This window comes from Oncorhynchus mykiss, chromosome 7 (assembly GCF_057628025.1).
Source record: "Oncorhynchus mykiss isolate SJ-2025 chromosome 7, ASM5762802v1, whole genome shotgun sequence".
In the NCBI taxonomy this organism is placed as follows: Eukaryota; Metazoa; Chordata; class Actinopteri; order Salmoniformes; family Salmonidae; genus Oncorhynchus; species Oncorhynchus mykiss.
Genome location: NC_143028.1, coordinates 72,643,080 through 72,656,082, shown reverse-complemented (window position 1 = coordinate 72,656,082; position 13,003 = coordinate 72,643,080). Strand labels below are relative to the sequence as shown.

Here is a 13,003-nt window from a genome sequence, read left to right as displayed (position 1 = left end):
TTGACAGCACCAGCCCTTTTATTTCAAGATGCCATGATTTGGACACATTTTTTTAAACAAATGGAAGAAGATAATGTAGTCATATTCAACCAGAATACATTAAAACCAGGCAGATAAAAGTATTAGGTCATGTATTTAACAAACTTGATTTTAGATCTTCAGGACTGTAAATTACAAAATGTGGGCCAATAGCACCCTCAAGCGGATGCTTATTGCACTGATCTGAACATAATGTTTGGAAATATTAACTTTAAAATAACACCAACCACCAATATTCTCCCCAAATATAAACCCATTTAAAAGTACAATGTGTAAAAGAGAAGAGCATAACATAAACATGTGGTAAACATAAAAACTGCACTGGAGTTAGTCTCTCAAATAATGTACAAAAAATAAACATCTAATAACAAAAATGATTGCATAAAACATTCTGTAAACACAGTTTGGTTAAAATAAGGCTTGATTCAATCCGTTTACCCGAAGTCCACCGCTATGGCGCGCTTAAAATGTAAAGGTAATTTCCAATTGAGCCGACATATGCAGCGTTTACCGTGAATGCAGTCTCATGCGAACGCAGTAACAATGCCTTTAATATTCAATTGCGCTATTGCCCTGAACATCAGCGATACGTATTGAACCAACCCCATAGTCTGAGCAAAAAAATGATATTTGGAATGTTTTCCTGAGAAAATGTTGCATTCAAGGCAGGTTTTGTAAGGAGAAAGGCAAGATTCCCCACATACCAGTTATAAATCCTCTTAGTATCTAAGTATGGTGTGTCAGTGTGGCACATACTGTGATACCACTGGAGAAAGCACATACATCTATACAGCATACAATCAGAAGCACTTGTGTTCTATTCTAACATTTCCCCGGTGATCCAGTATAGTCCTTTACAAATCACGTTCAGGTGGAATCGATTACATCATCCATTCTTGTTTGTAAGTCACAGTAAATTTCCAGGTCTCCACAATCTGTGAGAGGAGTATCTCGTCGGGGAAGGAAGCCTCCACGTCAGGAGGGACTTGTACTTCTTTGTGGTCCATGTATGTAGTCAAAGTCTCTTTGACACTAGAATGAGAGAAAGAAGACAAAACAGGTTGTGATTTCAGACCTCGGAACTGTAACGCAGGGAGTCAGGAAGCAGGAAGCAGGAAGCAGGTGCAGATGGTGATTTTAATAATACCGAACATGGAGTGTTACAAAAACAATTCTGAACCAATACTGCCTGAAGAGTGATGCTAGATAAAGGGGGTAGTGATGAAGTCCAGGTGTGGCTAATGAGTGTTCCCAGGACCGGTGGAGAGTAGACCGGGGACGTTGAGCGCCATAGAGGGCGAGCGGGAGTAGACGTGACAATGTTGTTCAGTCAAGGGGATCAAATACCATCAAAATATGTGAAGTCACATCTGCCTTTCTTCGACATTAGATCTGCAACTTTAGCCCTCCCATTGTGAATGTGGCTTCACATCCAAGGCTAATGTATGTGTTTGGTAGCTGCATGTCACATGCACTTAAAAGGCAAATGTCCCTTTTCATGAAAAATGAGAGTTACAATGATGCTTTGGAATTGGAAGACCTCGGGAGTAGCCCCTGTTCCCGCCCACACTTGCTGTCTATCCTCACCTCCAATGTGGTCCATAGGTATCCGAGGCACGAGGGCTCTCCAGGTTCAGCAGGAGGAACTCGTGCATCTCCAGCAGCCAGGTGTTGATGTTCCCCACGGTGATGAAACCTTGGAGCAGCTTCTTCTGCTCCTCCTCCAGGTGCTTCTGGTACTCAGCCGAGACCCCAGAGAATGGGTCCTTCAGGAGGGAAGATAGAGGAAGGAATCCAGACCAACAGTGGTATCATACAGAATGACTGGGAATCAACCCCAATGATGGCGATAGATTCACCCTTCCTCATCTGTGCAAATCGTTACTTAAAATTGACCAAAGTAATATGTTAGGGTTGAAAAACACTGAAACATCTCTCAGCAATGATTGCAATGATAGAGCCGGCGAGTTCTTTTTAGGATGATTGTGTCACGTATTACTACAGTATGTGTGATAAGCTGTTGGTTACCCTCTTCAGACTCTTCAGCATGTTCTCTGATTTGAGGGAAGAGAGGAGCTGCCACAGAGCCACACAGTGCTTCAGACTGCATCTGCCCAGAGCCTAAGGAAATGGGGCAGCACAGAGCACACACGTTAGACTACATGTACGGAATACTGGCAACATGACTGGTACACTGGATACAATGCAGATATATTGAATCTCAGTACAGTAGGACCTTAGAGATAAGAACACATTAGAAGGGAGGTTTGCATGTTCAGTTGACCAGGCAGTCTAACTCTTAGGTTTGTATCTTAGAGGTTGTACTGTATTTCTTTCTAGCTCATCAATCTGACACACAATATCAAATAAACATGGTCACCTTTAAGAAGTGTGGTTCGGTCTGCTCGCTCATCCTGAGCGTGTCCTCCAGGTAACGCACCAAGGGCATGTGGGTGTCTCCCCCAGTCATGGACAGGAAGCCCAGAGCCAGCTCCATAGCCTTCAGGGCATCACACACCTCACTGTACGACTCCAGATCCCTGGACAGGGCTGTGAGGGTCAGGGACGGCAGACGCTCCTGGGAAAACAACGATGACATTGTACCACTGAAATGTGATATGTATTCACATGACGTCACAATGGTGTGTCAACAAATACAAGTAATAATAATGCTTCCGTAAAACTTACCTGAGACACTTTTCCTTTCACTGTTTTCAAAATGCTTTCGTAATCTCTTTCATGTCTGGTGACCAAAATCGGGATTCCCTGAAAGTCAACACATTGGATTCAGTAAGTGATGCATTGCTTTCGTTTTTCCAGTCATTTCAGATCTGTAAGCACCAGAGGGTCTGGGGCCTTAATTAGAAGCCAGGACTCACAGTTAGTGTGATGAGGGGTTTGCCCTGCAGGAAGCGGGTTAGGACCTGCTGCTGGATCTTGGGAAGATCGTACTCAGACAGGGTCTCCTTGCCACGCTCCAGGCTGTACTGGCAGTTTGACAGCACCAGGGGCAGCAGGTCCTTCTCCACTTCATAGCGGATCACATGCAGATCTGTCAGCTCTGACAGACTCACCTTGTAGCTGTTGGAGCAGAAAGTACTTTGAGACCTTTTAATATCCCTGGATGAACTGGCTGACGGCTGTGCAGTAAACAAATCCAGTGTTAGTTCCAAATAGCTTTCATTTCCATTCTACCTTAAAAAAATATATTTTCATTATTGTGTTTAGAGTCAAGGTTGGGGGTGGGTGGGGTTTGTTTGGGATGGGGGTGGGTGGCATGGGAGGGGTGATTGGTTCCTTGGCAGTGCTGTACCTGGTGTCTTCCCCAGTGTGGCGGTCCACAGCATGAAGCAGCTCATTGTGCAGGGCCACCAGGTGACTGAGCAGAGCGGTGGAACACAGGCCTGGACCCTGGCGCCGTGGCAGGAGGTACTGGAGGTCACTGTCCTGGTCCAAATTATCCTTCCAGAACTCTTCTGGGATCTTTATTTCACCTGCACATCCAAACACACAAAGTGAAAAAAATGATTATGTCCAAAATGGTTCCCTATTGCCTACATAGTGCACTACTTCCAACCGGGGCCCTATGTAGAGAATAGGGTGCCATTTCGGGCACAGACAATGTTCCAGTTGTACGGCCAACTTTGTCCTGCTTTACAGAGGACTGTAGTCAAAGAAGGGTAACTCACTGGTAGCTACTGACAATCTGAGCAAGTTCCATGTATTCAGGAAGATCTGGATTCGTTTCTCATAGCACACTCTCATCGGTGCTGTTAGAAGACAAAACCCCCATAAATTATATCACTCAATTCTGCTTTTCATAAGTTAGTCTCAAATTGGCAATCGACAATAATAACTATGCTGCATATCGCGAAGGATGGATCATTCTGATGGACAGTTGACGTTACCTGACTGTTTCTGGATGAACTCTCTAATGGAGTCATTCATCAGGTCTGATGACCTCTGGAACCTTTTCACCAGACTCTTCTGCAGGGCCAGGATATCTGGAAGGAACCTCACCAGCCGGAACTCTGCCTCCTGCGAAAATTCCCAAAGATATATGGAAAATGCAGGAGATCATGAGTTAAATGTCACAGACTCACTCAGAAACTATGCAAAGATGCAAGATTTAGAACATCTATTTACAATAGGAAGAAAGAACACAGGTTTCGTGACGATTACCTTCTGTAGGAACCTCCATAGTAGAGGGAGCTTGTCCTTTCCGTCGTTCTGCTCTACGATGTGGGTGAGGCTGAGTAGGGACACCCTCTCTCTGCAGCTCCACACTCCTGAACAGTGTACCTGGGAGCCCCGAGGTAGCGAGGACAACGGACACTCATCCCCGAATGTCACCCTCATGATGAAGTTAGAGGAGACACGCGAGTCATTTCTGATTGTGGCATTCACCTCTCTCAGCCGCTGGTCAAGATGCTGTGATGTCAAACACACACAGGTATGTACACACAGACACACACAAAGTGAAATTCTTTCTCCCTTCAAAGGTACAATCTTATCTTTGACTTGGAATATAGCTGGAATTAATGTTTTATCAAATAGATCTTTAACCAAACTCTAGCTAACTTCAAATGTTATCCAAAGGTTTCACCTTCAACTGAGGAGTGATGATGTCAGTAGCAACGGTTGACTCCCAGGTATTTCTGGCCTCTTTAGTTGACAGTTGGGAATCATAGCCAGCCATCCCTAGTAACAAAGAGTCCATGAGGTAGCTACTCGTATCTGTGTTAGAAGTACGCAGGTATGTGATTTAGATTTTGTTTTTATTTCAAACAATTAACTTGCTTTGACTTTCATTGTTTCAAAATGTTTGGAGAGGAGTGGGAGGCGCTCAACCAAAGTGAGACGAGATTCAACCAAAAAAATCACATTGGTATTTGAAAGGAAAAGGTGCAACTCTCGCTCACAGTAAAAAATGTGATACTTTATTAGCCTATTCAAGTTCAAATATGATTGTGAATATACACTTAAAAACTTGATTGTGTTCAAATATGATTGTCTGTATACAATTAAAAACTTGATTGAGTTCAAATCAGATAATATAGTATACCTGTCAGAGGGCTTATGAGAGCATTAATGAAAGGCCTTACATGGATTGGTCTGTGGTGACTCCAGGATGGATCTGATTATCAGGTGGATGGCGGTGACCGTGCCATCTGTTCCCTTCCCCAGGGCTTTGGTCACATGATCCATATCCTTTAGCAGGTGAAGGATCAGAAATCCACAGGGGTCAGCAACTTGAGGCTGGATGATCTGCTGGATGGACTAGAAAGAAGAGAGATAATCTTATTATTGAGAAATACTGCATTCCGCAGTTGTCATCTTTCATATATTTTGTCTTTTAGTATTTTCATCTTCTATATGTCATTTTTTTTTACATCTCCTTCGTATTTTACTACCATCAAAACCATATAATTAGTAGATAAGCTTAATTATTTATACACTAATTGAGTAGATAATGGCAAATAAACTACTTGAACTTGAATGATAAACAACAACTCTATATTACTCTATATAACTCTAGAACCACTATTTTGTCGTTTGGTACACTTTACACAGTGCTAGAAAGAGTGGGCTGGCATTGGCAGACAAGCAGGCATACCTGTGGGTGCTCCGAGGCCCCTAGCAGCATGGCTAGATGGGTGAGCAGCCTGACGAGGGTGAAGGGGGTGAGGGACATGTTTTTGGTGTCCTGGGAGTCTGGGTTGTCCCTCCTCTGAGGATCTCCTAGGATGTGACCAGTCCTTGTCAGATCTCCCCTAAGAGGACAAGTTCAGTCATTCACCATGGGATCTGTCAATCTGATGCTTTAGCAACAATATGAACAGGAAGCCCTTTTTGTAAGCACCACAGGGAACACATTTACCGCTGCAGTCCCATAGCACTGAAACCTCTGACAGGAGCATGGTTCCTCCCTCCAACTACTGCCCCACACTCTAGACAGCGTGCCAGCTGGGTGGGGCGACCACACTGCAAAGAGGGGGTGAATTAGTCTGCTGTGGAGTTTTTTAACATTGTGAATGTTTGTCAATTTAATTATACATTAACAACTGTGCTTACCTCACCAACAGCACAAGGGTGTCCTTCAGGACAGGCTGTAGAGAACAAAGGTCAATAAAAATGTTAATGTTTAGTTTTGCAATGTTTTACTCAGTATACAACACAACTCATCATTTAATGATTCGGTAACACTTTACCAACATGTATAATGCTTTATATACTTGTCATGTGCATGTATGAGTCATTATAATTTGTTACTATAATGCTTACAATATGTGTTCTAGGCTGCAATTTTTCAATAGCTGTTGTTTTGTAGGGATCAGTATGACATACTTCCTTCTACATTAGGACACTACGGCAACCTGAAAGCTGAGGTGAATGTTCTTGGTAGTGGATGAAGTGAGCTCGAACAAAACATACAGAAGTTAAGAAAGTGTTTTGTAAATCTAAGTAATTTGTTATTTTTCAGGCGAGCTTTACATATTGTAGCATATTGCAGTCAAATGACAAAATCGCCCTCTAGTGGCATCATGGATGGAATGTTATGAATATGTTTCATCATTTCATAATTAATAAACACACCAAAAAAATACTGCTGAAAATCCAGTGTTTTTATGTCAAACGGTTTTGTTATATTTCAGTCTTCTGTGATGTATATAAAGAGTAATATTGGGATACAAACTCAAAATTGAATACATCTGAACTTTCTTTAAGCCCATAACCATGAGTGTGAGGTGTATACATTTGTTTCCAAGTAGATTTGTTTAAGACTACCAAGAAACACTGATTTAGCCCACTGCAGTAAAAGGTTAACAAAATCAATGCCACAGGTGAATTGAGAAAGCAGATTTGATAGTTATAGGGCACACCAACATTTATATGGGCACTGTACTTACAATACCAGGTGAGTGCTTGAAGGCCTCCAGTCTGTGTTAAAACCCTTTGGGCCATAGCCAGCATGTCTTCAGGCATCGTGGGAATGAAGGCTCTCTGTTGGAATAGACAGTCCGATAAAGACAGAACTCCCATATTCAACTTGGAATAACATGTTTATGAGAACAATGGCTGCGTTTCGATTCTCCACCCTTCTGCTGAAAAAGCATTGGATTGGTGTACGTCTTGGCTACAGTGAGTTTCCACCATTGTTTAATCCCTTCGGGAGAAGGGTGGACAATTGGGATGCAGCCAGTATGAGATGGTGAGATGGATCGTACCAGCATGTTGTTAGGAGTCAGGCCAAGCTGCTGAAGAGGTGTAAGCACTCCTTCTGTCCCAGTGAGCAACACAGCGGCCAGGTGGACAGTCAGCTCTATAAGGACGTGCTCTGCACCGGTACGACCATTGTGGACATTCAGTTCTCCCATCCTGTTCTGCACCAATGCCATGGCAAAGTCCCTCACTGGCTTGGGATCTAGGTACCTTGAACCCTGGATGAAGTACTCAAGTTCTTGGCATTTCTGAGGGAGGACAGTCATTATGGTTAAATATAACCTCTGTGTATGGACTGAGGGTTCAGTTAGGCATATGAGACATTTCATCCTAACATTTTCTGGGACAATCAAACATATTTTCTGGGACAATCAAGATGGCTTGATTGAGATTTGGGGGGACTTTTTAGGAATCTACGAAAAGGTTACATTTAACTTAAATTAGCAACATGATATGAAAATCTAACATTGAAATGTCACTAGTTGCCCCGTTTCTATCATCAACAACAGAGTCCAATGTGTTCCTACCCTAGGGCTGGGGTGAAGGCCTGTGTTCCTACCCTAGGGCTGGGGTGGAGGCCTGTGTTCCTACCTTAGGGCTGGGGTGGAGGCCTGTGTTCCTACCCTAGGGCTGGGGTGGAGGCCTGTGTTCCTACCCTAGGGCTGGGGTGGAGGCCTGTGTTCCTACCCTAGGGCTGGGGTGGAGGCCTGTGTTCCTACCCTAGGGCTGGGGTGGAGGCCTGTGTTCCTACCCTAGGGCTGGAGGCCTGTGTTCCTACCTTAAGGCTGGAGTAGAGGCCTGTGTTCCTACCCTAGGGCTGGGAGGCCTGTGTTCCTACCCTAGGAGGCCTGTGTTCCTACCCTAGGGCTGGAGGCCTGTATTCCTACCTTAGGGCTGGGGTGGAGGCCTGTGTTGGCTGCTCGGTACAGACTGGTGACTTCTCTGAAAAGAGCCAGCAGGATATACAAGGTCCGCCTCTTTGGAGGTGCAGTACATCTCTATAAACAAAACAAAGACGCAGAGCGGAGGATTATCCACTTATCAATGATGCATTACCTCAGATGATTAGAAATGCTTTCAATAGTAATAGTAATGCACGAGACACTGTTAGAGAGCTGAGTGGAATTGCACTAATACCTCACACTTCTTCTCTATGTCCTCCACAGTGCCCTCTAATACTGCTTTGGCAACAGCCTCCCGTACAGCCAGGTATTGCTCTTCATAGACCAGATACTGGTCCATCTGCCCACCATCTTCATTCTGCACATAATCCCGCAGATGAACAACCATATACAGTATGTGTTAAAAAAAAAAATATATATATCAACTTCATGAATCCTTATAAAAAGTATGGAAAATAAATATGAAATCAAAAAACAGGCAAGTATAATTAAACGATAGAAGTGTGATGACTTGAATTATGACACAATGTGGTATACACATAGAATTTTTTTGTTGTTGACAATATCGGAATTTTTCATAATGCACATATATGTGGCCAGATTTCTCTGTACGGGGGTTATTTCAAATGTTAGAGCTTCAAAATTGTATATCTGCAGTTGGAGAAAACATTGGAAAGTTATGCTGCTACACTTAGGAGACAAGTTGGAGAAAATGCCCTTTGAAAAATGTTGATGCAATTTTCACACTTGCTAGAGAGCTCTTCTTTGTTTACGCCCATTCAGCATTTTTCACACCCTCTTAAGCCTTAGCCCCATCCGTCTCTTTAAGAAATACATGTAAATGTATGGCCAAACATCAGCATGGTCAACTCCACCATGCCAGACCTCACGTCCTACTGTGAAGTACGAACGAGCGTCAAACGCTCCCGATCCTGTAACCAGTCACATTTATGGTTCTTCGTTGCGAGGGTTTATTTACAGAGAGATCATATGATATATACGTAGTCTTCCATATCACTTTAATATGTACTTGACAATTACTTTAATGAAAGGAAAATAAATACAGGCTTTTTCAACAGTTAAAAATGTGGTTTATAAAACATTTAAGAATGTATGTTACTATGTACCTGTTGATGTATCTCTTCAGGGAAAAGCCACCTGTACTCAGCTTCCTTCAGCATCCCCTGGACACACTCTACACCCTGCTGTCTGCTGATGTTGCGGATCAGGTAGACCCGGTACCAGTCGTTCACACTCCTCTCACACAGGTTCCTAACAGCACGAAGAAACTCCTCAACCACATCCTGAGGACTTGCACATACCCCTGAAAGACCAGACACTTCTTTCAGGACATGTCTTGGATCCGTCAGACAAACTTATTGCAAGTGTTTTCAACATTCCCCATGACACACACTTGTGATGGCCTAACAGCCACAATGTTTGTTGTTGCTCTTGTTGCCTCTAAATTCCCTATATTTAAAAATAATTTTAAAGTCCAATTTTTGGTGTGTGGACCTTCGAAAAATAAATCAGATTTGTAATTTTGGTAATCGCATCAGATCCGAGCCCAGTGGTTTCAATAATCTTTATATTGTAAAAAAAAAAAACATGTTTTAAATTAATTTATACCAACAAGCCCAATTTTTAACCAACACGGAGTAGAACTTGGGACTCGGGGGTTAATGTTTACATACCCTACATTACTCATCTCATATGTATAAACTGTACTCGATACCATCTACTGCATCTTGCCTATGCCATTCTGTACCATCACTCATTCATATACAGTATCTTTATGTACATACAGTATTCTTTATCCCTTTACACTTGTGTGTATAAGGAAGTAGTTTTGGAATTGTTAGGTTAGATTACTCGTTGGTTATTACTGCATTGTCGGAACTAGAATCACAAGCATTTCGCTACACTCGCATTAACATCTGCTAACCATGTGTATGTGACAAATACATTTGATTTGATTTGAGCTTTTTAATACATTTTCTCACCAGACAGCATGCTATGGAGAAGGTGTGCAGCCTTGCCCAGGCACAGGCGGACCCTAGCGATCTGCTGCAGGTACTCTATTGTGACCGTCTCAGCCGAGTCAGTGACAGAGTCCAGGAAGTGATGCAAGAACTCAGTCTCTTCCTGAAGGCAGGTGTTTTCTTGTGGCATTCTTTCCAACAATGAGTCCTGCGAAAGAAAGTTGTATAATAGTCATATAGTCATACTGCAGTTGTGGTCTATGTTGTTATTCTGATTGGGCAACAGTCTTGACTGCCTGCATGGACACCCAATCAGATCATACCTCAAGGCAGTTAATGTACAACGCATACAGTTCCTTTTTATCTTCTGCATCGACAATGTTGCTCTCTTCTATCGATGTCAAATGCTGCTGCAGATATTCCTTGACTTCATCAAAGCTAAAAAACAAAACACAAATGAGTTAAATTCAGGAAAATGTGTTGACACCATACCTATTCTGAAACCTTGAATTGCGTTACTGGTTACAACAACATTACAATGACATAAGCAGCTTTTCTGGTTCACTCACCTGTACTTGAGCAGGAGTTTGAGTATCACTGATCTCACCACAGGATTTTTGTCCAGAGACTCATCGAATGGTGAGAAATCTTTGGTGTGTATCTGACTTTGTGCTGGTACAAAGACAATACAATTAGAGCACAGCTACAAACACTTATTGAGTCGTAATCCAATCTGTCAATTGTGTGTGTGTGTGTATACCGTTCATAAGTTTGAGGTTACTTAGAAATGTCCTTGTTTTTGAAAGGAAAGCACATTTGTTGTCCATTAAAATAACATGAAATTGATCAGAAATGCAGTGTAGGCATTGTTGTAAATGACTAGCTGAAAATGGCAGATTTGTAATGGAATATCTACATAGGCGTACAGAGGCCCATTATCAGCAACCATCACTCCTGTGTTCCAATGGCACGTTGTGCTAGCTAATCCAAATGTATCATTTTAAAAGGCTAATTGATCATTAGAAAACCCTTTTGCAATTATGTTAGCACAGTTGACAACTGTTGTCCTGCTTAAAGAAGCAATAAAACTGGCCTTCTTTAGACTAGTTGAGTATCTGGAGCATCAGCATTTGTGGGTTCGATTAGGCTCAAAATGGCCAGAAACGATTAACTTTCTTCTGAAACTCGTCAGTCTATTCTTATTCTGAGAAAGCAGGCTATTCCATGCGAGAAATTGCCAAGAAACTGAAGATCTCGTACAACGCTGTGTACTATTCCCTTCACAGAACAGCTCAAATTGGCGCTAACCAGAATAGAAAGAGGAGTGGGAGGCCCCAGTGCACAACTGAGCAAGAGGACAAGTACATTAGAGTGTCAGACGCCTCACAAGTCCTCAACTGGCAGCTTCATTAAATAGTATCTGCAAAACACCAGTCTCAACGTCAACAATGAAGAGGTGACTCCGGGATGCTGGCCTTCTAGGCAGAGTTCCTCTGTGTCTGTGTTCTTTTGCCCATCTTAATATCTTATTTGTATTGGCCATTCTGAGATATATCTTTTTCTTTGCAAGTCTGCCTAGAAGGCCAGCATCCCGGAGTCTCCTCTTCACTGTTGACGTTGAGACTGGTGTTTTGGGCTCTACGGTTCTATGGTTTTTGCGACTGCACTTGAAGAAACCGGAAAATTTTCCGGATTGACTGACCTTCATATTTTAAAGTAATGGTGGAATGTCGTTTCTCTTTGCTTATTTGAGCTGTTCTTGCCATAATATGGACTTGGTCTTTTACCAAATAGGGCTATTTTCTGTATACCACCCCTACCTTCTCACAACACAACTGATTGGCTCAAACGCATTAAGAAGGAAAGAAATTCAACAAATGAACCTTTAACAAGGCACACCTGTTAATTATAATGCATTCCAGGTGACTACCTTATGAAGCTGGCTGAGAGAATGCCAAGAGTTTGCAAAGCTGTTATCAAGGCAAAGGGTGGCTATTTCGAAGAATCTCAAATATAAAATATATTTTGATTTGTTTAACACTTTTCCGGGTTACTACATGATTCCATAAGTATTATTTGTTTCCTATGAACACCGGATTTTCAACATAATTTTTTTTTAATTATGAAAAATACAACATTCCAAAATAGTAAAAATAAATAAAAAACCCTGGAATGCGTAGGTGTGTCCAAACTTTTTTTGATTAACAACAACGAGGAGACAGCCTCGGATGTGGGGTGTCAGGAAAATAACCTCTCACTCAACGTCAACAATACAAAGGAGATGATCGTGGACTTAAGGAAACAGCAGAGGGAGCACCCCACATCCACATCGACGGGACAGTAGTGGAGAAGGTGGAAGTTTTAAGTTCCTTGGCGTGCACATCACAGACAAACTGAAATGGTCCACCCACACAGACAGCGTGGTGAAGAAGGCACAACAGCGCCTCTTCAACCTCGGGAGGCTGAAGAAATTTGGCTTGTCACCTAAAACCCTCACAAACTTCTACAGATGCACAATCGAGAGCATCCTGTCGGGCTGTATCACCGCCTGGTACGGCAACTGTACCCCCCTCAACCACAAGGCTCTCCAGATGGTAGTGCGGTCTGCAGATCACCGGGGGCAAAGCCCTCCAGGATACCTACAGCCCCCGATGTCACAGGAAGGACAAAAAAGATCATCAAGGACAACAACCAACTGAGCCACTGCCTGTTCACTGAGCCACTGCCTGGGACCGAGAGACTGAAAAACAGCTTCTATCTCAAGGCCATCAGACTGTTAAACTGCCATCATTAACATAGAGAGGCTGCTGCCAACATGCAGACTCAAATCACTGGCCACTTTAATAATGGTATCAC

At 42.7% G+C, this 13,003-nt stretch overlaps 1 protein-coding gene across 3 annotated transcripts in view; it reads right to left on the bottom strand.

The window, feature by feature from the left end:
- Positions 1–13,003, bottom strand: part of LOC110528546 (E3 ubiquitin-protein ligase rnf213-alpha) — a 60,460-nt gene continuing 47,457 nt past the window's right edge. For 2 of the 3 annotated variants that reach the window (XM_090241938.1, XM_090241940.1), the window contains 23 exons: positions 10,717–10,819; positions 10,471–10,585; positions 10,169–10,355; positions 9,293–9,489; positions 8,401–8,523; positions 8,151–8,261; positions 7,269–7,511; positions 6,951–7,044; positions 6,115–6,149; positions 5,921–6,024; positions 5,657–5,813; positions 5,145–5,319; positions 4,646–4,776; positions 4,222–4,470; positions 3,948–4,077; positions 3,729–3,809; positions 3,353–3,533; positions 2,919–3,120; positions 2,728–2,805; positions 2,420–2,617; positions 2,068–2,160; positions 1,627–1,805; positions 1–1,071 (listed from right to left, as the gene is read on the bottom strand). In XM_090241938.1, the coding sequence (XP_090098064.1) occupies positions 921–1,071; positions 1,627–1,805; positions 2,068–2,160; positions 2,420–2,617; positions 2,728–2,805; positions 2,919–3,120; positions 3,353–3,533; positions 3,729–3,809; positions 3,948–4,077; positions 4,222–4,470; positions 4,646–4,776; positions 5,145–5,319; positions 5,657–5,813; positions 5,921–6,024; positions 6,115–6,149; positions 6,951–7,044; positions 7,269–7,511; positions 8,151–8,261; positions 8,401–8,523; positions 9,293–9,489; positions 10,169–10,355; positions 10,471–10,585; positions 10,717–10,819 (3,317 nt within the window). In that variant the 3' untranslated portion in view covers positions 1–920. The remainder of the gene's footprint in view (positions 1,072–1,626; positions 1,806–2,067; positions 2,161–2,419; positions 2,618–2,727; positions 2,806–2,918; positions 3,121–3,352; positions 3,534–3,728; positions 3,810–3,947; positions 4,078–4,221; positions 4,471–4,645; positions 4,777–5,144; positions 5,320–5,656; positions 5,814–5,920; positions 6,025–6,114; positions 6,150–6,950; positions 7,045–7,268; positions 7,512–8,150; positions 8,262–8,400; positions 8,524–9,292; positions 9,490–10,168; positions 10,356–10,470; positions 10,586–10,716; positions 10,820–13,003) is intronic. The other variant, XM_090241939.1, reaches the window with a different exon arrangement.